Below are 26,416 nucleotides of genomic sequence, written 5' to 3'. Positions count from 1 at the left end.
TGGCACTGCTCAGGTGTTATGAGAGCCCAGGTTGCTCTGATAGTGGCCTTCAGCTCTTCTGCATTGTTGGGTCTGGCATATCGCATCTTCCTCTTCACAATACCCCATAGATTTTCTATGGGGTTAAGGTCAGGCGAGTTTGCTGGACAATTAAGAACAGGGATACCATGGTCCTTAAACCAGGTACTGGTAGCTTTGGCACTGTGTGAAGGTGCCAAGTCCTGTTGGAAAATGAAATCTGCATCTCCATAAAGTTGGTCAGTTGTTCATACTTTTCAGTTGGCCAAGATTTCTAAAAATCCTTTCTTTGTATTGGTCTTAAGTAATATTCTAATTTTCTGAGATACTGAATTTGGGATTTTCATTAGTTGTCAGTTATAATCATCAAATTAAAAGAAATAAACATTTGAAATATATCAGTCTGTGTGTAATGAATGAATATAATATACAAGTTTCAGTTTTTGAATGGAATTAGTGAAATAAATCAACTTTTTGATGATATTCTAATTATATGACCAGCACCTGTAGATTACTTAAATATATAAATTGTTACTTGCTCTTCACTCATATTTACAATAGCAGCACATGTTTTAAGGTTGGTTATTTAAAAACTTTACAGACGCTCACAAGAGCTGCCCGTCTTAACTTTAGCTCTTGTCCATTAATATTAACACACAAAAATAGTAGATTAAAAATAGTAAAAAAATGAATTGATAAAATTAGCGTTAGATTAACAATTAATAATTTATGTAAAAATATACCTCATTGTCTAATCTTCAATTCTAGTTCTATTTAACTATTTTTAAAAAACTATTTTAAAATCTGAAATGTTTAATGCATTTTTTCCCTGTTGTATCAAAAATGGTATTGAATATTGTTATTTTTCAACGTATCGTATCGAAGTTTTAAATTCTAGTATCGTGACTCTTGTTTTCTAGGTATCAAATGGTCCTTTGAAGAAGCCATGGGAAGCTGTTTTAGCTGTCCAGATAAAGAATCAATCCATGATATTCACCAAAGTAAATTTAAGGTCAGTATGGATTGATACATTTGTTTCTGCTGGGATGTGTGAGATGAGGTTTAGCTGGGGTTTGCATATTTATTTGGTTTGATGAGTTTTTATTATTATTTTTATCATTATGATTATAAATGGTAATTTTTTGATAGTGATATAATTTTATGTAGCATTCATAGAGGTTCTTATTTCCAGTAGAGGTGGAGGTGACATGTTTAAGACACAAAACTGTACATATACAGTAGGGCTGGGTTTTGTGACCAAATTGGCGATTCGATTATATTCTTATTTTATATGGTTTCGATTCGATTCAATTTCGATTCGATTCAATATCGATTAGTTATCAGTACTTAGATTAAAATGCTAGTTTTGCAGGCATGGAATCCACATTTAAGTATATACTGTATGCTGGTAACTGAAACTCTCCTTGCGTGTCACCATTGCGAATCTCGGCTCGAAAACATTGATAAGATTGTGAAAGCCCTCGTTCTCAACTATCGCGTTTTGGCCTAAATCCTTGCAAATCAGCATTACTATAGCGTCAGTTATTTTCTTAGAGCGAGGTGAATCTGACTGTAATTTGCAGGCAAAAGCGACGTCTAGCCGTTGCTGTCCAGAATCGCATGAACCAGATATCTCGATAGGTGGTTTCGTAGGTTTGTTGTGTTGTTGCAAAATCGTAGCTCTTGTACACAACTTTCAAACGACAGTTGTTTTGTCGACCTCACCTTTGCCGTCATTGCCTTTAAATATAAAGTGCTTGGCTACCGTGAGCTTCTGCCATGATCCGTCCCCCTCTCCCACTTTTTATTTGAATTTGTTTTGTTTTAAATGTATCAGCACAAGTGATTGCAACATCTTCAGGAAGATAGGCGAAATACAGATATCCTTGAACTAAAGCACACGCATTAAGAATTGATTCGGGATTTCCCAAATCGATATTGTTTCATTAAATTGAAGATCGATTAAAATCGAAGAATCAATATTTTTTACCCAGCCCTAATATACAGTAACACAATCACGTTTATTCGTTTAGCAGACACTTTTATCTAAAATGACTTTAAAAAATTGTATATAAAGTGGGCACACCAAAGCTGCAAAAATTATTTTAATTAATAATTTTTTTTATATTTTTGGAGCTTTGGTGTGCTGACTTTATACACAATTCTTTATTTGTTTTTTGGTTAAGCACCCACTTGAGGTTCATGCTTTTTTCTTCTTTTTATCTAAAACAACTTGCAAATTAATTGGGTTTGTGATGAGATTGGGTTTAGGTTTGTTTATTTGGGAGTTAATTGATGAGTTTGTGCTGAGTGTGGTTTTATTGAGTTTGGTGTGGTTCTCTGAGACTTTATGCGGCGATGCACAGACTGATCGGCTGTAAAGTAGGGCTGTCAAAGTTGCTATAAAACGAAATTCAAATTTAGTACTTAAATTAAATAATATTCAAATAATATTTTAATTCTAAAGGCATGCTGTACATTCGACTAAATAAGTACTGTATTGTCTCCTAAGCCCACTAGAGGGCGCATTACAATGCGCAAATATGAACCAAATCAAGCAACACATTTTTTATTTAAATTAATTTAAAAAAAAAGAAATGACTTTAAACAAACGTTTATGAATAAATATAATTTCCAATATTTGCACGCAAAGAAACTGATGTGATAAAAGTTAGTGGAAGTGCATCAGATATAGGAAAAACAAACCTTTAGATTTATTTAGCAAACGCTTTTAGCATTTAATATTTTGCCTGAGAACAAACACTCTACCACAGAAACATCATGTTTATGTTAACACAAAACAGCAGACTGTCATTTTGATTCTATCTATTTATACATCTACATGTTCAGGGCTCTAGAATGCGACCTAATTTCTCAATGATGCGACTAAAAAAAATCTGAGGTCGCACCGGTGCGACCAACCGTTCGAGAGAAAAAAAGTCTCTGCGAAAGTCTCCCTGTGGTTCAACAACAGACACATTAGGCCCATATCGTGGTTTAAACCAATCAGAGATAGTGAAGGGTGGACCCCCCTCTGATTGGCCGTGGTCCAGATATTCCTGTACGTGTGTATACGTTTGAAAATGCTGTGCTGCAGTCGGACAGAGAGGTGAGTAGCCTAGGCCCATCAGATAAACAGAGTGGATGTAGCCGCGGATGATGAGAGAAGATGAAAAGAACGATTGGCAACTTTTTTGTTAAGAATGTTAAGTTAAGGCCTGATCCGTCCGAAAATCATAACCAATGCTCTGACACGCTAGACTGCGACTAAATGGTCTCATTTTGCGACAAATTTTCCTGCCAGTGCGACAAGTTTTTCTTAATGGTCGCACCGGTGCGACTGTCAAACTGGTCATTATATAATTTTTGCGTAATATAAATTTTATGGACAGAAATGTAATATTGCGCAAGCTGTGCATTCAGTCACTCATTTTCGTCTCCCCTCCTTCAACCATTCACTTATCTATCAGTGCCCCCGACCCCAAAGACGTAATTCGAGGGTTACGGGTAAGAGGCGAAGGACCGAAAGAGCAGACGAGTGAAGCGCTCAATCTTGCAACTTAAATAAATATGCAGAATACAAGAATTTCCCCTGCTAAAGTACAAAACAGCAAAGATAACAAAATGTGTTGCAAGTATTGTATGCATGTGAAGCTAATGCAGGAAACACGTGTTTAAACTTTAAGCACTGAACTATTGTATAAAGATCTCTAACAATACTGCAAAGCATACAAAACGTTATACATCACGTTAAATAGTATTTATTTGTGAGTCGCTATTGATAGAAGCCAAATGTGTATCAATGCAGCTTTCATGAAGAATAATCACTAAAAGCCTTCAGGTCTCGCGGGTTGTTTGAGATATGCGCGCGCCCAGAGAGTCAGTGCACAAAATACTAAACGGAGTTCTCTTTCACGCCTTCTTACTCTGAAACGGACATATTAACACAAAATAACCTAAAAATTCCCATATTAACAAGAAACCTTGTAAAGGTATTCAGTTTGTTTCATGACCAAACAGTTGGGAAACAAAACACGTGTTCCAGTATATTGCGCGAGCTTTTAAAGGGGCAGCAGCATAATAAAGATATCTGTTTATAATGTTCATCAAACAACAACGGACGGACCCAAAAACACTCACTGATATTAAAGGAATTGTGTTCTCTTATAGGAGTCGTTCACAACAAATAAAGGAAGAAAGTAGCTTTAAGAAAGATGTGCTTTAAATATGGTAGTGTTGAAAGAGAGTTTACATATACAATAAAAATAATTCAATCATAAACAATGATTTGTATTAATTTCTAATTGATTTATTAATGTATTAAACACATTTTAATGAAGTTTTAGTGATTCTTTTTTCTTACCTCACCCCACGACTCTGGTGCTATCAAATTAAGGACTGGTGCCACCTCTCTCAAGTGTTAGTCTAGAGCCCTGCTTTCTTGTAGAATTGTGCTTCAAATAAAGAACTTTGTTGACCAGATTGTTAGTTAATCATTTAACTCAACTCAACTCAACTTTATTTATAAAGCGCTTTTACAATTTTCATTGTTACAAAGCAGCTGTACATGAGACATATTGACTATAAGCAAAATAATTAAAGTTGTACCTGCAAAAACAAGAAAAGGTTGAAAACACAGAAGACAGACATACCCACATACAAAACACTCCACACACTCAATATGCACACGTACTAACACACATAGACATAGGGACACACACACACACACGGATGCGCACGCACGCACGCACACACACACAACACACACACACACGTACGTACACAGACAAGTATGCGCACACACACACACACACACACGCTCAGTGAGAGCACACATTTAGGATAAAGGAGAGAGAAGCACAGGTCAAATATAACAGACTATAAATTCCTATATGCAATATTAATTAAGTAAAACTTTAAAATTCTAAAGCAGCCCCCCCGGTCAGGCAGATAGTGCAAAAACAGTATGCAAACGGTGGCGAGGAACCCAAAACTCTAATCGAGAAAAAAAACCTCAGGAGAACCCAGGCCCAACCAGGGGATTCCAGTTCCCCTCTGGCAAAAGCTGCTGCCTCTGCACAAGCTCCAGAGAACTTGCACAACAAGGCTAAATAAAATAAATAAACTTAATAATAAAATAAATTATAGTTTAAGATTATCATTAATAATCTAATAGCATTTGAAGTTTTGTGGTGAAGACATGTCAAGAGACCGCGTCCTTCTTTATCCAGCTCTATCATCTCAGCTCTTGTCAGGTCCCCACTTCCCATTCTCCGCTCTACCATCAGGTCAGGCCATGAACTGCATCCTGCTCGCTGTGGTAACCTTGGAACAATGAGACAAGACTGGCTGAGAGTAGAGTACTGTTCTGTACTCTTTGATGCAACAAGTACATCAGTTGTGTTTTTGGTTCCGGTTGATCTAACTAATGCAGCCTAAACCCTCTGAAGATTTATATTATGGAAGAGTAGTGTATGCAAGATTAAAAAGATGCGTCTTTAGTCTAGATTTAAACTGACAGAGTGTGTCTGCCTCCCGGACAGTGCAGGGAAGACTATTCCAAAGTTTAGGCGCTAGATAGGAAAAGGATCTACCACCTGCACTTGATTTTGAAATTCTAGGTATTACCAACTGACAGGACGCCTGAGAGCGTAATGCACGTGAAGGACTGTAATACAAAAGGAGTTCATTCAAGTACTGAGGAGCTAAACCATGTAAGGCTTTATAGGTAATAAGCAAGATTTTAAAGTTAACGCGATGCTTTATAGGTAACCAGTGCAAGGTTGACAGAACCGGGCTAATATGTTCATACTTTTTTGTACGTGTAAGAACTCGAGCTGCCGCGTTTTGGACCAATTGGAGTTTTTGTAATAAGCCTGCAGGGCAACCACCTAACAGTGCATTACAGTAGTCTAGTCTTGATGTCATGAATGCATGAATTAACTTCTCTGCATCTGAGATTGACAGCATATGACGTAGTTTAGATATATTCTTAAAATGGAAAAACGCAATTTTACAGGTGTTGGCGACGTGGCTCTCAAATGACAGATTACTATCGAATAGAACGCCAAGATTCTTTGCTGACGACGAGGGTTTTATGGAACATCCGTCAATAGTTAAACAGTATTCTTGGTTGTTACTTATAGCAGTTTTCGGTCCAATAAGTAACACTTCCGTTTTGTCCGAGTTCAGTAATAAAAAGTTGTTACTCATCCAGTTTTTTATATCGACTATGCATTCCATTATTCGATGGAACTGCTGTGTTTCATGAGGCTTCGAGGAAATATAAAGTTGAGTATCATCAGCATAACAGTGAAAGCTAACTCCGTGTCGCTTTATTATATCTCCTAGAGGTAGCATGTATAATGCGAAGAGCAGAGGCCCTAAGACTGAGCCCTGTGGTACACCGTACTGGACTTGCGATTTGCGTGACACCTCATTGTTTATTGCTACAAATTGAAAACGGTCGGATAAATAAGATTTAAACCATTTCAAAGCTATTCCCTTAATGCCGACATAATTTTCGAGTCTATGTAGGAGTGTGCTGTGGTCAATGGTATCGAATGCAGCACTAAGGTCTAGCAGCACCAATAACGAGATACAACCTCGGTCAGACGCCAATAGCAGATCATTTGTAACTCTGATCAAAGCAGTCTCTGTACTGTGACATGCTCTAAATCCAGACTGGAATTCTTCATTGATGTCATTCCTTTGGAGGAAGGAGCATAATTGAGTTGAAACTACTTTTTCCAGAACTTTAGATATGAAAGGTAGATTCGATATAGGCCTGTAGTTCCTTAGTTCTCTAGGGTCGAGTTGGGGTTTTTTGACAAGGGGCCTTATAACAGCCACCTTATATGCTTTAGGCACATGTCCTAATGTCAGAGATGAGTTAATAATACCAAGAAGAGGATCTATAATTTCTGGGAGCATCTCTTTCAGTAGATTTGTAGGTATAGGGTCTAGTATGCATGTTGTTGATTTAGATGATCTAATAATTTTAGACAGCTCATCTTGATCTACGGTATAAAATAATTGCATTTTCTCCTTAAGGGCGCTGTAGTTAGTTTGTTCAGCGGGTTTCACTTCTGATTGCATTGTTATAATTTTTTCTCTAATATCTTGGATTTTATATGTGAAGTAGTTCATAAATTCATCACTGCTATGCTGATATACAGGATCAGAAGTCACTGACGATTTATTTTTTGTTAATTTAGCCACCGTGTTAAATAAAAACCTAGGGTTGTGCTGGTTTTCTTCTATTAGTGATGAAAAGTAGGCGGATCTAGAAGTTATTAGGGCTTTCCTGTATTTTCGAATACTATCCTTCCATGCTGTACGAAATACCTCTAATTTAGTTTTCTTAAAGTTGCGCTCCATTTTTCGGGCCGCTTTCTTTAGAGCCTGAGTGTGTTCATTATACCACGGTGTGGGGCTGCCATTTTTAATCTTCTTTAAACGTAGTGGAGCAACTTTGTCTAGCGTTACCGAGAAGGTGGAATTAAAATTTTCAGTGGTAATGTCAAGATCTTCAACGTTATTTCTCATGATTTGAGACAATTCGGGCAGATTATCGAGAAACGCATCTTTGGTAGTTGAAGTTATTGTTCTACCATATTTGTAACAATGAGTTTTATTTGCAGCCGTAGGCCAGTGAAGCAAACATAATACCAGATAATGATCCGAAATGTCTTCACTCTGCTGAAGGATTTTAACGTCGTCCACATTTATACCGTAAGACAGTATTAAATCTAAAGTATGATTACGAAGGTGAGTGGGTCCTGACACATGTTGACTAATGCCCATGGAGTTAAGAGTGTCTTTGAAAGCCATTCCTAAGGCATCTGTAACGTTATCTACGTGGATGTTAAAGTCACCAACGACAAGGAGTCTATCTGCGGCCAGTACTAGTTCTGATAAGAACCCACCAAATTCTTTAATAAAATCTGTGTGGTGCCCTGGAGGCCTATATACAATAGCTAGAATCAATTTAAAAAGTGTTTTATCTTTAGTATTAGGTGTTGAAACATGAAGAACCATGACTTCAAAAGAATTATATTTAGAGTTCGACTTCTGGGAAATGCTAAGAGAGTTATTGTAAAGTGCTGCGACACCTCCCCCTCTGCCTTTTAGACGAGGCTCGTGTTTATAATAATAATCTTGGGGGACAGATTCATTTAAAGCAATATAATCATCTGGTTTTAGCCATGTTTCTGTCAAACAGAGCATGTCTATTTTATGATCTGTTATCATATCGTTAACAAAAAGTGCTTTATTAGAGAGAGATCTAATATTTAGCAATCCGAGTCGTAACAGTTGATTATCTGTATTTTGTTCATGTTTAGTTTGTTTAACGTTTATTAAATTACTTTCAAGAGGTTTACGCATTATTTTATGTTTGCTAATCCGGGGGACAGACACAGTCTCTATTTTGTGATGTTTGGGAGAACGGATTACTACATGTTGTACATTTTGTGTATTCTGCGACGTGAGACGGCAAGCAGACAGTTGGTTAAGCCATACTGTCTGCTCCCTGACCTGGGCCCCAGCGAGTCAAGTTTTAGCATTAGCATTAAGACTTTTTGCCATATTTCTAGACAGGATGGAAGTCCCAGCCCAGGAGGGATGGAGACCATCTCGTTTCAACAGGTCAGGTCTGCCCTCAAAACTCTTCCAGTTATTTATAAAAACTATATCATTCTGCAGGCACCACTCAGACAACCAGCCATTTAGTGATGATAATCTGCTATAAATCTCATCACCACGATAAGCAGTGAGGGGGCCAGAGAATATTACAGTGTCTGACATCATGCTTGCGAGCTCACACACCTCTTTAATGTTATCTTTTGTGATCTCCGATTGACGGAGTCGAACATCATTTGTGCCGACGTGAATGACAATCTTACTGAATTTACGATTAGCCTTAGCCAGCACATTTAAATTTGACTTGATGTCAGGCGCTCTGGCTCCCGGTAAACATTGGACTATGGTGGCTGGTGCCTCTATGTTAACGTTCCGAACAATAGAATCACCGATAACTAGGGCACTTTCAGCAGGTTTCTCAGTCGGTGCGTCACTGAGCGGGGCAAACCTGTTCGAGACTGTAATCGGAACGGTCGAGTGATGTTTTGTCCTGCGACTACGCCGTCTCACAGTCACGAAGTTTCCCAGCTGCGGGGGATTTTCAACCGGAACCGAGCTGTGTGCGCTAATGTTGCTCGCATCCAAAGTGTTTTCTATCGTCGTTAAACTCTTACTATCCTCAGATAAAGATTGGATGCGAGACTCTAATTCTAAGATCTTCTCTGTCAGCCTAACTATTTCCCTGCATTTATCGCATATAAAGCCCTCGCAGCTGACAGAGAAGGCTAAGCTAAACATATGACATGAGGTGCAAGTAACAATAATAGGAATAGAAGCCATAACTCACCGGATTTGAAGTGCAATTCCAACTTACCAAGGTTGCTCGATGGATCGTAGTATACTCGCTTAAAAAGAGAAACAGTTAGCACACAAGACAAACCAGAGGCAAGATGCTATTCCACAGCGTGAACAGAAAGCAAGCTAACACGCTATTGCTATGCTAACGGCGTTAAGTTAACTATCACTTTTGGTTTAGACTCTTCCAAGTAAATAACAGGAACAGGGTTATTGAGATATCAGGATAAGTTAGCAACGACAATAATAATTAACGATAATAAAATACACTAATATTAGAGCGAAGTGGTAAGCGCACTGATACAAACAAGCCGCCGGCAGCGATGCAGGAAACAGGAAGCAGGAGAGAATTTACTGATACACATTAGTTATGTGCGGGTCGGGGTTCTTTCCAACCCGCGGGTCCCGCTTTTTTAAATTATTTGACCAGCCCCAGCCGCCCGCACCACTGTATCTATTTTTACAACCCGCCCCGTGACCATTAAATAGACATACTAGGCATTGTAATGTAAATGAAAACAGGCTTTATTTCAGCCTAAAAGTGTTTTGAAACAGCCATTAGATTACATCGCCCTGTAAACTGGCAACAACATACGCTTATGAACCATAGAAACTTCCACTTCATGTAGCAGTACCCTATAAAATTGTACTACCAGTATTAAATAAATATGCAGAATTATTTAACAACGGAAATACACTATCAGATTCCCGTAGCGGTATAAAATAAACAGGTAGGATGATTTTATAGCGCAAAAAATGACCTAACATTGATGTGCGCATGCCTGGTAGGATAATCTGATGGGTAGGATGAAATTTCAGGACACCGGTCCCAAACATTAGATTTAGCAGCTTGACCTTCTTTTCTTTTAATGATGTAAATTCCTGACCTTAATTTCTCCCGCACCTCGTCTTCCATCTTCACTTTTATTTCTCTGTTTGTTTTGTTGGTGTGTGGCTGGCGGGGGGGGGATCTGCTTAGCGCTTTCGTGACGTGTTTGGTTTGGGGACATCACGAAAGTTACGTTGGTAGCTACGTACGGCATACGTATTGTAACCTTATCAAAGAACCTAATGAAAATATATATTCCCAAATATTTAATATAGCCTATAGGGAATTAGGGCTGTGCAATTAATTGAAAATTAATCGTAATCGCCAATTTTGGCCTTCAACAATTACAAAAACAAAATAATCGAGGCAAAACGATTATTGTGCTGCATTCCATTTTGCAAGGATCCTCTCTTTTCTTGTGGTATAAATCCACAGTGCACCCTTTTCCTTTACAGTGTTTCAGCTGTGCTATTTCTTTACATTTATTTTGCAGTTGAATTCAGTTTAAAAGCCAAGTTTTCATTTTTCTATGTTGTTTTAAAAGTTAATGAGTAATCGTGTTAAATAATCGGATCTCAATATTGGCCAACATAATCGTGATCATGATTTTTGTCATAATCGAGCAGCCCGATAGGGAATTGCACACAACATACATGTTTTGTTATTTAGTTTTTAATGACCCGCCCCGCAAATAAAGTGACAATTTCTTTACCTGCCCCAAAGGGTTATGAGATGACCCGCGCATCACTAATACACGTGTGTGGCCAACCTCTACAACTACAAATTCCACTCTTACAGACGCTCAGTTGTTTTGCACCAAAAATAACTTCTTAGGTGTGGTTTAATTAGTTGGGTGTGGTTTGTTAAATGGGTTATATGCACACGGAACGATGACGTACTACTGTATGTACGCTAAAATCTCAGCCAGTTCTGTTACATCTGGCGCACGCAGCGTCCATAGGAAACAATGGCGTTTTTCACTCAATCGCTTCAAGATGCACATAGGATATAACAGTCAACGAAGTGAGTCAAATTATCCAAACACTATGTCAAACGATCCAAACACTACGTTAAACATTGACAACCAAAAAGGAGAAGCGCTTCATGCTATCCATTTCAAGCTACATTCACAAATATGAAAAAAGGTAAGTAAACCTTTGCCCTTAATCGAGGCATGATCACAAATAACATATAGCAATGTTCAACCGTAGTGTTGTTGGTTCGCTGAAATTTGAAAGTTTTCTTACTAAACACATCGTTATGACTTGAGGAAAAATTATCTTAGCGAGTGAGATTATCTATGAGAGCGGAAGTGGCTATGCTGGCTGGGATTTTAGCAGAAGCACGTCATCGCCCCGTATGCATATACCCTATTGGATGTGGGTTTTTGAGCAGGGTTTGGTTTGACGTCTTTAGGTGGTGAACGTGGATGATGACGGGAATGAGCTGGGAGCAGGAATCATGGAGCTGACAGAGGACGAACTGGTCCTACGCACACGGAAATGTGAGGCTGTAAAGTGGCCTTACCTGTGCCTGCGTCGCTATGGCTATGATTCAAACCTATTTTCCTTTGAGAGTGGCCGTCGCTGCCAGACTGGTCAAGGTACATGTTTATTACAATATATTTCTATGATGGTGCATAACCTGTAGATGAAAAATCTCTGACGATTAATAACACCTAATATTAAAATTTGTAATCATACATATACATACTTAAACATAAAAACAACATAAACACAGTAATTTAAAATATGTGCTTGTTTGATGGCATCTATTTACTTTGTACTCTGAATAGGGATGTAACGATTCACCGTGAGCCGGTTGAAAATCGGTTATAATGAACGACGATTCAAATCGGTTGAGGCTTGAACTGAATCGCAATACATTTTTTGAACAGCAGGGGCCGCTATTTTCACTGCAAACCTAAACGTGGACATGCTGATATTTCTTAAATGCAAAAAAATCCAAGAAAAGCTCAGACAGTATTAGTTTGTTTATATTAAAGAGACTTTTTCTATTATTAATTTGTTATAAAATTGCAGTTTAGTTTTGTTATTTGAAATAAAACATTATTTTATCATACAAAGAAACGTGAAGCATTTAAGAAATAATGCAAGGGACGTTGTTCATTTCTAATTTGTTTCAACTCATTTTTTCAAAATAAATCGTGAGTAAATCGTGAATAAATCGCATCATGAGATCAGAATCGTGAATCGCATCGCATCGTGAGCTGAGTGAATCGTTACATCCCTAACTCTGAATCAATAAAATAGTTATAGCCATTCAACATTACAGTCTAATTGTAATGTAAGTGTAATCTAAACAGTCTAACCTCTTTTTTTTACCTTAGGGATATTACCGGCACAGCAATGTTATTGTCTGAAATTGGATTATAAATTAATTGCTGGCATTATGTTAGTTAAGGTCTGGGATATGATGATATTAGATCTTGAACAATTATAAAGTCTCCATGATCCACTTTAACAAAGAAATATTTAAAGTCCCACTTAGACATACTGTATGCCCGGTTAACCGAAAATATCTATCACGTGATTTATGCACAACTTGTGAGTGAAGTACGGTAAAATGCTGCTGCATTCGAAAGCCAGAGGGCGCAGAAACGCCAAATACGCACTGCAGAAGAAGACCATAACACACGTAGTTCTAGGAAATGCCTAAGGACATGTTTTTATCACTGATCCTCAATCCTCCTCAGGTATTTTCATGATAATAACGTATATTTATAATGATCATGTTTGATAGTGATGGGAAGTTCGAGTCATTTTTGCGATTCGGATGTTTGAATCTCGTTCAGCAAAATGAACGAATCTTTTTTCGAGTCATTTCGTTCATCTGAGCAGAGTTAAATTAATGTTGCATGTTAATAGCCAAATTACCCCATAACGTTTATTTATGCTAGTTTTGATCAGATATATAATAAGAAATTACTTTTATTGTAGTTAGGGACAAGTTATGAGAAACAGTTATTTAATTATTTCCTGACAGCATTTCTGTAAAGTTATGTATTTATAATTCATTAACAATTTTGGGTCACTCAGGTATGCAATAAGGTTTACAGGTTGTTGTTTTTTACTAAAAAGTCTCATGCAGTTTGCAAAGTATATAATAATAGGCTATTGAAATCATTTAAATGTGCAATTATTTAATAAGAGATCACTTGTGTAATATATGCATTAGAAATAAACACTGACTTTACTAGTGTTGCTCATGTTTATATTTTGCCAGCACAGTTCTTATGCAAAATAGTTAGTTATTAAGATAAATTAAAAACACATGCAGAAATCCACAAGAAACATTTATGAATATACTGACAGAAAAAAGAACAGAACGGTACGTTTTAGAGAAGATGTTTATTGCACATATCTTTTGATCATTTTATATTTCTTCCTATAATACAACATATAACACGTACATCATGCATTTGACTGATGATCCGGGAAGTGGTCACGTAACGTTAAAGACTCGGACTCGAAGACTCCGGTACAGGCTGCAGGTTTGCCTGCGGAGCTACCATTTGACAAAAGAACAAAAGGGCTCGGACCCGATGACTCGAGAGACGAACTAATCATTTCTCTTTCCGGTATAAGGACTCGGACCCGATGACTCGAGAGACGAACTAATCATTTCTCTTTCCGGTATAAAAGAACGAAAGGACTCGGACCCGATGACTCGAGAGACGAACTTCATTACTGTTTCTGGTACAATGTTGCAAATGCGCGGTCAACACAAAATGAACGAATCACTCGCTGAGACACTCGTTACTCCCGAGTCATTTTAAAGATTCGTTCAAAAAGAACGAATCGTTCATGAACGACCCATCACTAATGTTTGACGGGTGTTGCTTTTTTAAATGCAGGTTATAAGCGACTCAAACTCGCAGTGCTTTTAGATCGAGCAGCATTTCCTACTGATCCCAGAGACGTGCTTCACGGACAAGCTACGCATCAATAAAATAATCGATACCTTGCATTATCGCAGCCAGCTCGGTTTCAGCAGGATTTAGTGGTAACCGCGGTTAACTGGACACATGTCACTGCAGTCGATAATTGTATCACTTAAAATCCGTGTAAGATGATATTAGATATGTGTTCTAAGTTCGTCACACCATAGAAAAATATTATATTAACAACTCGGCCAAGTTTGAATTATTAAAAAACCCGCTAAGTAAATAAAACAAGTTATCAGAACCCTGAGCTCATGATTAAGCAGGCGATCCTAATGTGCTCGATAGTGTGGAGGAAGGGGCCATGCATGCTCGGTGGCTCCAGTTCGTCATTGAGACAAGATTTCGCCCAAAATATCTTGAAAAACTGTTTAACCCTCTAAGCGCCAAAGTCGCAGAATTGCGACAAGACGTCATACTTCATAAAATAGGCTGTAGATCCTGATATGGTGTAATATCTCATTTGTATTCCATACCACTAGATGGCAGACATGTAGTACTTCGATTCTAGACCAAAATGACGTCATGTTCCCATTCAAAGTGTTCAAGCAAATAGCAGAGCAAGTGAGCTATCATGTGTCATCGAAGCGGAAGCAGTTCAGTTCAGAGCGTCAGAGTAAATTGTGAGATTTGTGAGAGAAAATTGCCAAATTGCTAATAAAAGGTTGTACCGCAAGGGTGTGTTGCGAATGTTATTCGCCGATTCTGACTCTGAAGGGGAATATTTGCCTTTTGGAAATCACGATCAGTCGTCTAGTCACCGCGCGTCTCCCGGTACAGCTGTGCAGCGCAATGGTGCCGCCGTGCAAGGCGGAATGTTCACGAAGCACAAACGAGCGAACATTTCGACCCTTTACCTAACGGAGATGGGGGTGGCAGGGGTGAACGGGGTCGTAGTGTCCATAGGAGAGCTGTTGCTAGAGGTAGAGGCAGCTGATTGGGCAGATAGCTGGTCAGCTGATCAAAAAATAGGCACATGCATTTTACTATGGCACAGTAATGTAGTAATAATTTTACTATAGTTACTAATAGTTTTACTGTTGATTTCCTCTTTTCCTGATCATTTGGAATAAGGATCAAAGAGTAAAAAAAACATGCAAATAAGTTCAAACATCAATTCAATATCTACTATTTCCTGAAAATTATGAAATTCAATTTGGCCGCCCCGGATGATGTCATAATATGAAAATTAGATGAGTATATTTACACCCCACATAAACTTTTGGTCATGCCCAACATTTTTCTAATTTACAGAAGATCTCTATCTTTAAGTCCTTTCAAGCCACAAGCTTTTGAAATCTTGATGTCAAAATCCAGCATGTTTTCCAAAAAACCCTGGCGCCTAAAGGGTTAACAGTCTAACTCTTCAATTCAGTACCGCAAATTAAGTCTTGAGAGTGTTCCAATATACAGTTAAAAGACCTACACAAGATTGGGTATTGCAGTAAAACAAGCTAAAAAAATTAATAATAGCATTTCAAATTAGGATTAATATTGTGGGTTTTGGGAATAATTGGTGGTACAGACCAGCTGATTGATTCTCACAAAATCTCCTAAATGTCGGCGACTCAAGCAGTAGCAACCGTTGACGACTGGATTGGGCGTGTCTAGTGACGCGACAAATTTGAGAAATGTTTAACTTTATGCAAATGAGGAGCGACTGAAGCACTAAAGAAGAGTGGGCCAAAATTTCTCCCAGAACGATGTGAGAAATTGGTATACAGAAGACGACTACTAGAGTTATTGCTGCTAAAATTAAATCTACACGCAATTTAATCATAGAGTGTCTTTACTTTTTCACCCATGGCTAGGGATTTAACAATATCAAAATTTCACTGTACGACCTCAATATAACGTCCACGGTACGATATTTATTGCAATATTTAAAATGACAAATGATGACTTTGAAATGAGCCATATATCCTCTTTTCTTTATCCTCTAATCATAACTGTTGCTTAGAGGTATGAGTTATAGTATGAGATGGGTCAAATGAACTAAAAATCCCTTTTATAAAATAAAATAATTGCACCAGATGCACCTTGACAAAGGTAACATCTATTATTTTTTCTAACATTCTCTATGTTTGGCCCGGAAGACCTATCGTTTCATACAGTCATGTGACCACGATAATATTGAGACAATTTTGCTCTTGCGATAACACGATATTGATAATATTGTTACATCCCTACACATGGCTTTTCCATTTTGGCCTTATTTTTGATAAATAATGACACAGTGTAATTTATCATGTGGTGTTGTTCATCTGAGGTTGCATTATTTACATAATTTTAAGGCCTGCCATTGACTAGATGATTTATGTCCTGCTACAGAAAAGCATAAAATTCAGTAGCGTGTCCGGTCACACTTTATTTTACAGTGCCCATGTTACAGTGTAATTATATATTTAAGTACTAAATAATAAAAATGAACTAAATTTACTTACTTTAGTGTTAGGATTAGGGTTCGGTTTAATTGCATGTAATTTTGCATAATTTATAGGGCTGTGCAAAAATATTGATACAGCAAACTATCGCAATATTTTTTTTCATGATAGTGTATTGATAGTCCAACCTCTACTATCAATAATTTTTTAAAAATCACATTTAACATCATATACAGTTCATATGGCCAAGCAGGTGTGAGCATGGCGCTCTAGCTTTCAGAGCCGACGTGTGGGTGCGATTGATTTTAAGATGCGCAGCCACGTGTTTAGAGACACATGGAACGCACATTTGCACATGAAACGCACATTTGCATCTTATTCGCATGCGCTACGCACTCGTGGGTCGTGACCCACAGTTTGGGAGCCTCTGTTCTAGAGGTCCATGCACGTCAGGGCCACTCTTTAAACTTATTTTTAGACCATATGCACATTAATAAGTTTTATTTAAAAACTAAGTTTTCATTTCAAAAAACAATGTTTGTCCACACTCATGTTTTCAAGCATTTTTCAAGTGCTGCCTATCTGCACTGAAATGTCCTGAAAATGCTAATATCCATGTACTGTGCATGAGTAAAACGTAAGACACTTCAACCTGTCATTTCTGTCAGGGGCTTATTTACTTTCTGCCTTTCTACCTTATGTCGTGGCAATGTAGAGGAAAGGCACAGAGGTTTTTTAAATGAGCGGACAATAAGGTAGGGATGTGGCACTATAAAGTTGCAAAAACTGTAGTCTATATCTAAAGTATGCACAAACTGACATTAACGCTATAAAACTTAAGAGCAGCCAAAACAACCCTGCTTTTAAGAGGTCATATGGCACAAACACATGTTTTTTGTGTCTTTGGTGTGTTATAAGTTGCCTATGCATGTATTAGAAATGTAAAGTTGCTAAAATTTAAGTGTCAGAACAAAATATGCATTCTATTTAAAAGCGAATGCTCACCCAGACCTGTCACGAATGTGTGGCTGAAGAACCCAGATGCAGGCAGGCAGTGAATTAAGGGGTTAACAGAGATTTTATTAAACAAAGAAACAAAACACAAAACAAAAACCCACGCGGGGGTAAAACACAGGAACAAGAAAACAATATACAAGAACAGAACAAGGACTCACTAAACACTAAACTGGACTAAACAACACTTGGCAAAAACTAGACTAAACACTTACTACAGGACTGGGGATTACACAGCAAACAGGAACATGGAGTACATGGACCGCAATGCAGACATTAATACAAGTAAGCACAACAAACGTAATCCAAGAGCACAAGACAAAGAAACATGAGGGCATTAAATAGGGAAGACAAACGAAGGATAACGACACAGGGCAGGTGAGGGTAATCAAACACGGCCGGGAAACAATACAGGAAACGAGAGGGGCGGGGCCAATGACGAGACACTGGCGAGAACGCATATTATTGTCAAAAGGACAATAATATGTTTCTCTCCACACATAACCAAAGACTTTGTCATGGCTCTGCCTCAGGACCAGGAAATCCAAGACTAGGTGAGGCAGAACCATGACACAGACCTGCCTGAAACGCTTAGTGTAACCACACCCCCACAAATCTACGTCGGTTCGTGGTATGATTTAACTAGGACCTCCCAAATGTATACGCAAGTAAAGTGGGCATACCTATCAGTACAATCGCTTTGGAACCTGATGTTCCAAATATGGTAAGAGGTGTTACATGTCCAATCACTACGCACTGGTTAACTGGGCAATCATAGCACACCTTGCTTTTCAGAGCGATGAGCTTTGTAAAAAATCCCTGCGTTTCAGAGAGGCGGGGCAAAGAGGAGATGCAAACATGCACGGTATGTGTAAAATACAGCGTTTTTTAACCTTAAATCGTGTATACACATTGCATTACATCTAAAACAAAGGATAATATTTGTTTTAGCCTTGTCATTTAAAAATAAAAAACAATAGAACACTGACCAAACACAATAGAAAATCTAAAGGATTTATTATTATAATGGAATTGTATTGGTTTTAATGGAAACTATAACGGTGTCTAATGGTATGTGATAGATTCTATTGGTGGGATGTTAAAAATTACCTCAAGTGGTCCACAACATGTTGTATCTTTTTGTATTTTCAGTTCTAGTTTCTTCTTACATTTTTTATTTAAAAAGTATTGCAAAATGTATCGTATCGAAATATATTGCAATATATTGTATCGTGACTCATCTATCGAGATATGTATCATATCCCCTTGCCAATACACAGCCCTAATAATTTATAGTAAATACATGTAACATTTGCAACAAGAGCACCGTAAAATAAAGTGTTACCGCATGTCCTTACTTAATTATCACATGACTGTATATGGTTTCTATTTAAAATCACTACTGCCGTGATGTTTCATTGGTTTCAAGAGAATGACCCAGCTATCTGTACAGTTATTAATGTGAGACTATTAACTTTGAACCCAATGCTTTCAAAAGGATGAACTTGAGTTTTGCATGCTTGTTCAGGTAAGGTTGTCTGCTTGCTGTGATGTCAACACTTTGATGCACCACTGCAGCCCCTTATGTTATGATTAAATTCAAATATTTCCTTCATTGTCTAATCAGATAAATGGCACAATTTGTATGTGCTGTTATTTTGTCAATCGTTAGGTGTGTTTTTGCCAGTATACATAATTTTGTGTCCACCAGTGGTTTGTAACACTTTTTGTTTACTGTCTGTAGGGATCTTTGCCTTCAAGTGTTCACGCGCTGAAGAGATCTTCAACATGCTGCAGGACATCATGCATAATAACAGCATCAGTGTTGTAGAGGAACCTGTGTTTGAGCCCATCCTCGCACAAGCTGAATCAGACCTTCCCGTAACACCACACACTCCTACCAGTATGTTAGCAGTCGATCTTCAAATTGAAATAAATACAAATGTGTATTAACAATTTATCAAGAAGAGAGTGACATGCTTCAAGATGCTTGCTTTTGTTTTAATTTTTGTGCATTTTAACTTAAACCAAAAGTATTCTTAATAGCTTGATGACAAGAACAGGTGACATTTTTTTGTTTGAAACACTGTAGTACCACATGTTGGTATGACAATGTCAGGGCTCGACATAAAGGACTGCCCGATGGCCTGGAGCCAGCATGGGCGATCCTCGGGCCAGTTAAGAGAACTTTCACTTGCCGAACGGGCCAGTGCTGTATCGTCATGGGAAATTATAATTTGTACTTTTTAAGACTTGCCTATTTAAATATTTCCAAGAAGATGCAAAAGAGGACTGGATTCGGTTCTCACGTGCTGTTAGAGATACGCGCGTGGCCAGAATCAGACAACGTGCAAAATACTGAATTGAGTTCTCTTTCACGTCTTCTTACTCTTAATCAGACATATCGACACAAAATTATTCTAAAATGCCGATATTACCAATTATCCTTAAAAGAGTAATCAATTATGTCTTACGGGAACAAAACGCATGTGGAAACAAGACGTGTGTGTTACAATGTATAAGATCCGTACATCTCTTAAAGGGGCAGCAGCATAATAAACGCCTCAGTTTTGTTCATCAAACAACAAAGAACGAAGACAAAAAACACTCACTGCTCTTCACTGATTAAATTTTAACTTTAGTAAGGTTAAATCAATATTATATTGAATACATTGAAGACTATAAAGTATACCTGAAAACTACTATTATTAGACCAACCCAAAACACCTGAAGTGCTCTGATTATTTGTATATTTGCTTCATTACATTTACCTGTTCTATTGCACATACTTTGATTACTTGATATTATTTTATTACTTACTGATTAGTTGTCTTCAAAAATATTTGAAAATTTGAGTTATAGGCTAATAGTTTTTATGGTATCATACCCTTATTTATGAAAAATTGCATAGGTGTAAAAAAACAACAAACAAATAACTATATATTATTTAATACTTTTTTGTGGTGGGGCCAGTGAAAATTTTGGCAGGGCCAGTAAAAATTGGAATCACTTGCCCGACCGGGCCAGTAGAAAAAATCCTTAGCATTGAGCCCTGAATGTGCATGTATTAATGATATCTAGAAATGGATGATATGCATAATGAAATAGAATGTTGTAAGTTCATGTACAATATAGTTCTTACTGTGCGAAATCTTTACGTTTCCTGGGATTTATAGAGTGGCACACAGTATTGGTAAAAAGTTTTAGAACACTTGAGTGAAATGTTTCTCATTATCTTAAATAAAGGTTGGATCTGAAGGTGTATGCTTAAATGTCTAGAAAAAATAAAAACTTTCATTATGAAGTGAAATTTTGAAATGGATGACTTTGACTGAATAATGAAATAAGAGCATCCAATAAGAGCACGAGGAAACTACTTCCGATTTTTTTTAAGTATCTCGGGGTAAGACCCCAAGAAGCCGTTTGATAAAATGTCAAGGGAACATTTCTGAAAATTCTTGGGAAAAGGGGAGTACACTGAAGATGCTAAAATATAACATGTTGCAACATAATTGTCATAGTTCCTTTTGTGTTATTCCAGTTATGATGAGATTATTATGTATAAATGTTGAAAATATATGAAAAAGTAAGTGTTTTAACTAAAACTTTTGACTGGTAGTGTATGTACGATTTATTTTGTCTTTTTTTCTGCTTTAGCTCCTGGAAACATACTCCCTACCATACCCAATGGCAGCTTAAGGTATCCCTCTCTGGGGGATGTGTCCTCTCACCCGTCTAGTCGGCATCCATCTGTTGGAAGCACATGCCCGCCCTCACTGGGAGAGGAGTCCACACACCCTCTTTTAGTTGCAGAAGAGGCTGTTAGAGTAAGTGAACATGAATTAAAGTATTAAAACAGATTTCAACATTCAGATCCAGTTACAGCTAATAATTTGAAGTGATAATTGTATTTTCTTGTGCACAATTAGCATAGTAAATGATGCTTGAGAGTATGTTGTTAATGTGTGCACATTGTGTTTATGCTATAGGGATGCTGTTTAGAGTTGATGTTTTATTAACAATTGAGCAAAAATATGACAGAAATGCCTGTATATCATATATTGACAAACAGGCTATATTTTGCACGTAAAACTGGCTGGCTTTAATCTATTATTTTGCATTTAGCAGATGCTTTTATTCAGTGTCAGTTATATATGACACATGACTGTTTGATCTGTGTCATGCTTTAGTATGTGATATTTCATAAATTATGCTTCTGATCAGAAAATTATCATTAAAGGGATACTTCACCCAAAAATGAAAATTCTGTCATCATTCACCTTTTTATTTGTTCTGAAAATTTGTTCAGAAATTTATTTGTTCTGATGAACACAGAGAAAGATATTTGGAAGAATGCTTATAACCAAACAGATCTTGACTCCCATTGTAGGAAAAATTACTTTATCATTTTTTTTGTGTTCTTTTGAACACAAAAGACGACATTTTGAAGAAAATGTAGGACAGCAAACAGTTCTGGGGAACTTTTGACTACCATTGTATTTTTTCCTACTATGGTAGTCAATGGGGGGCTAAATCTGTCTGGTTATAAACATTCTTCCAAATATCTTTCTCTATGTTCATCAGAACAAAGAAATTTAGATTTGGAACAACTCGAAGGTGAGTAAATGATGACAGAATTTTCATTTTTGGGTGAAGTATCCCTTTAAGCACCATAGCTCGAATCAGAAGTGCATTTACACAATAGTTGCTAAAGCATGTTTTATGCAATGTCTTATCAGGGGCACACCTATGTAAACACCACCGGGCTACTGGAGCAGCACAGCCCGAGTCTTTGTGATGTTCCTCTGGACACGAGTGTTTCATTACATAATGGAGAGGATGCTCCCCATCAGGTGGCACCGGAACCTGGGCCTCGAGTGCAGCTGGAGCCTGAATGTGTTCGGTTTGTGTTGGGTCCAACTCCTGTGCAGAGGCAGAGGCAGAGAGAGGCATCTGTGTCAGGACAGCAGTGTGCTGGTGCAGACAGCAGGCTGAGCAGTTCAGCCCAAAACTGTGTTGGCAGTATTTCACAACATAAGAATGAAGGCAACATAGATGCGGTAGAAAGCAGTAGGATGCATGAGGACACATCCGCAGCTTCAGATAAACTCAACTGTTCATCGTCCTCAGCTCTCTCACGCCGTAGGGGTCGACCTCCACCAATTACGCCGGATGCCAATGTCAACAACTCAGCCCAGCGGAGAACAGCATTATTGGACTACGAGAACCTCCCAGCCCTACCTCCTTTACGAGAGCACCCGAAGGGTGACTCTGATGATGAGGACAGTGATGTCCCCATAGAACTTAAATCACAGCCTATCAACGGCTTCCACAACCACAGAGAGTACAGCCCTGACCCAACGCACTACTACATCAACACAGAGAATGTGACGGCCCCACTCAGCGCTAACAAGGTGGAGTCGGCCCGCTGGCGGGACCGCTCTACCACAACCTTCTTTAACTTTGATTTCCGCCGACCGTGCCTAGAGTCCCACAGACTGAACTACATCGAGGTCGAGACTGAGAACTCCAGCAACCCTCAGACCCCGAAGACGCCCACTTCACCGCTTCCTCAGACCCCCACCCGCAGGACAGAGCTGTATGCAGTCATTGATGTAGAGCGCACGGCTGCCATGTCCAGCCTGCAGAAAGCGTTACCCCGCTATGACGGTACCTCTAGAAAAACACGCCATAACAGTGTTGACCTGCCCATGTAACCTGAAACTGCCTGAAGACACTTCGGTGTTTTTACAAAATGAGTTTGTAACTCATGGAGATTACCTGTAGCTAAAATGGTGTCTCTCTGTCTCATGTTCGCTTGAGAAGCTAACAGAGGAGCTTGTCATATACCATCGTTTTATTCCTATGGTAATATACTACTACTTTTCTTACACTCGTTTTCCAATGCCTGTTTGTCTTTATTATGTTAATAACACGTTGGACAGCATTCCAAAAGATAATTCAGTAAGGCACAAATCAGTATTACTGATCAAATGGTGTTGTTTATTCATTCCTTTTCTGCCAATTTTCAGAGTTGTTTTGAAATTCACATTTTAAGACATCACACACTACATTTACATCTTTAAGTTGCAAAGTAGTAGATTTAAATACTTGGCACAATAAAAGTCTGTTTTGTGATATTCATATTTTTAGTTCAGATGCTGTACACCATATGCATGCATTACATTGCATTACACATACAGTACAGTAAAAGGTTTCAAATGTTGTGCCTCCATAAGCAACCAGTATAAACAGCTTTATCTGAATATAACCAGTATTGAACTTATTGGTGTCCATATAACATTGAGTATTATGCTAGATTTAAGCTTTGTTAACAGGACTAACTTTACAAAGGATTTCAACATTCAGACACCATTGTGTATCAGTACTATTGTTAATAATAATCACAATAAACAACCATTTCCCCCAAGTAATATAATTTATTAGTCTGTAATAACAATTGTGGATATTTAGATTTTTTGCATTAAACGAGAATTTAACTGATGTGCAATCAGAGTTGTATCTAGTCATGTGCAATTTGACATGTTTGAGTAAAAATTCTTGAACCTATTGTTAATGTACTTAATGTACTATGTATGAATGTCATTCTGCATATATTTACTCAATGATTTACAACATACAGCACATTTACAAAGCACAAGAGATATGAACAATATAAAAATTTGTTATAATCTTTTTTACTGAGTAAATGTTTAGTTTAAGCACATTCTCACAACACAAGGTCATTATGGGATATACTGTATGTGAAACATCCACACAGCCAAGATAATGAGATCAATACAATATATAAAATTATAAAAGATAAACAAAACAATGATATTACAACATTAACGATCATTGTGACAAATTTAAGGCAATGTAATTATGAATATTTAGACACATTTACACATTCTGAAGACATTATCGAACAACTGAATGTCTGAGTGGAGAATAGGATATCATTTTTGCTCGGCGGGTAGACCTCACATTCTATTGAGATGGGATCCATACTACTGTACACGCCCTTACAGAAAAGACACACGGAATTCACATGTGCAAAAAACACGTGTGATCACATGTGAAATGTGTGTCTTTGGAACATTTTGGTGTGAATTCCCACGTGAAACCCATGGGATAACATATGCGACATGTCTCCACATGTGATCACATGTTCTTCACGTCACCACATGTTGCACATGTCATCCAATGGGTTTTTACATGTTATCCCATGGGTTTCACGTGGGAATTCACATGGAATTCACACCAAAATGTTCCAAAAACACATTTCACATGTGATCACACGTGTTTTTTGCACATGTTAAACACATGTATACATGTGATCACATGCGAAAAACATGTAAAAAACGTGAAATTCATGTGTCTTTTCTGTAAGGGCGGTAAGGCCCCTTATTCTAGAAATGTAGCTACCGTGTCTTTATTTACAACTGATCTCATCGGATTGACTAGAATCCACAGTTTGATATAACCAGATATTTCTTTTCTGCATTACAAGTATGATTTCAATAATGAGAACATCTGAAAATACACTTGTGAAAAAAAGGAACAAAACAGTGTTGCAGTGTTTAGACATTTATTAATTTAAGTTTTCTATTTCATGTACAAAATACTAGAAATGCTGAGCACAACCAACTATGCTCATTTTTGAGGAGAAATAAAAGAGTTGCAGTCAGGTTTCAATCATGTCGTATTAGAAGTGCCACAAGGCTCTGGGCTTTATGGTAGAATGGCCATAGGAGACTTCCTTGAGTGGCCCAGTCAGTGTTTGGGCTTGAACCCAACTGAACATCTTTGTAGAAACCTGAAAATGTCTTGTCTACTGATGGTCCCCGTCCAACCTGGCAGAGTTTTAGAGGATCTGAGGCAGTACTTGAATTGAGTCAAGTCTTATATGTGACCCTGGACAACAAAACCAGTCTTGTGGGTCAATTTTTCGAAATTGAGATTTTTACATAATCTGAAAGCTGAATAAATAACATTTCTATTGATGTATGAGTTGTTAGAATAGGACAATATCTGACTGAGATACAACCGTTTAAAACTCAGGAATCTGAGAGTGCAAAAAATCAAAATATTGAGAAAATCGCCTTTGAAGTTGTTAATCAGGGGCACTGTGGCAGACCATTCACTCACAAAAATAAAGTTTTTATACATTTAAGGTAGGACATTTACAAAATATCTTCATGGAACATGATCTTTACTTAATATCCTAATGATTTTTGGCATAAAAGGAAAATCGATAATTTTGACCCATACAATGTATTTTTGTCTTTTACTAAAAATGTTCCGTTGCTACTTAAGATTGGTTTTGTGATCCAGGGTCTCATATAGTCTGTAAGACTTATATAGTCTCGCAATATACAATTTATACAAAGTACACAATATATTTGAACATAATATGCATAATTATATACTATTTATTAAAACAGGCTTACATAAAAGAACAGGCTTCTTTCACTGTATTTTGGATCAAATCAATGCAGGCTTGGTGAACAGAAATGACTTTTGAACAGTAGTGTATGCCCAACAGAATAATTCTAGTAGTATTGTAGTTGTAGTATTTAATATTTTCCCTAAATACAACTGGATGATTGACACTTTGTGATAATAATGTTTGTTCCAAAAGACTTGTTTAAATACAAGAAACTAGTTTATTAGATATTAAAAATATCAATTGTGACAAGACCGGGTGTCAGTCTTTGTGTTAGTGTTGTGAGAATTTTTCAACGATTTCAGCGGCAAGGGACTGTT

General features: G+C 37.6%; 1 protein-coding gene across 2 annotated transcripts; it reads left to right on the top strand.

The window, feature by feature from the left end:
* Window positions 1-820: 820 nt before the first annotated feature.
* Window positions 821-26,274, top strand: frs2b (fibroblast growth factor receptor substrate 2b). 2 transcript variants are annotated; one of them, XM_057328940.1, is made up of 5 exons: window positions 821-1,030; window positions 11,702-11,888; window positions 19,392-19,550; window positions 21,305-21,474; window positions 22,387-26,274. In XM_057328940.1, exons 1-5 carry the CDS (start codon window positions 965-967, stop codon window positions 23,362-23,364), a joined length of 1,560 nt encoding a protein of 519 aa, XP_057184923.1. In that variant the 5' UTR covers window positions 821-964; the 3' UTR covers window positions 23,365-26,274. The 2 variants fall into 2 exon arrangements, with proteins under 2 accessions (XP_057184923.1, XP_057184924.1); XM_057328941.1 differs by lacking the exon at window positions 821-1,030 and adding an exon at window positions 19,146-19,175 and having other exon boundaries at window positions 11,795-11,888.
* Window positions 26,275-26,416: the final 142 nt, after the last annotated feature.

The sequence above is a fragment of the Triplophysa rosa genome, unplaced genomic scaffold, assembly GCF_024868665.1.
Source record: "Triplophysa rosa unplaced genomic scaffold, Trosa_1v2 scaffold9_ERROPOS8756747, whole genome shotgun sequence".
NCBI classification, from domain to species: domain Eukaryota; kingdom Metazoa; phylum Chordata; class Actinopteri; order Cypriniformes; family Nemacheilidae; genus Triplophysa; species Triplophysa rosa.
This window is presented reverse-complemented; position numbering and strand designations above follow the sequence as displayed.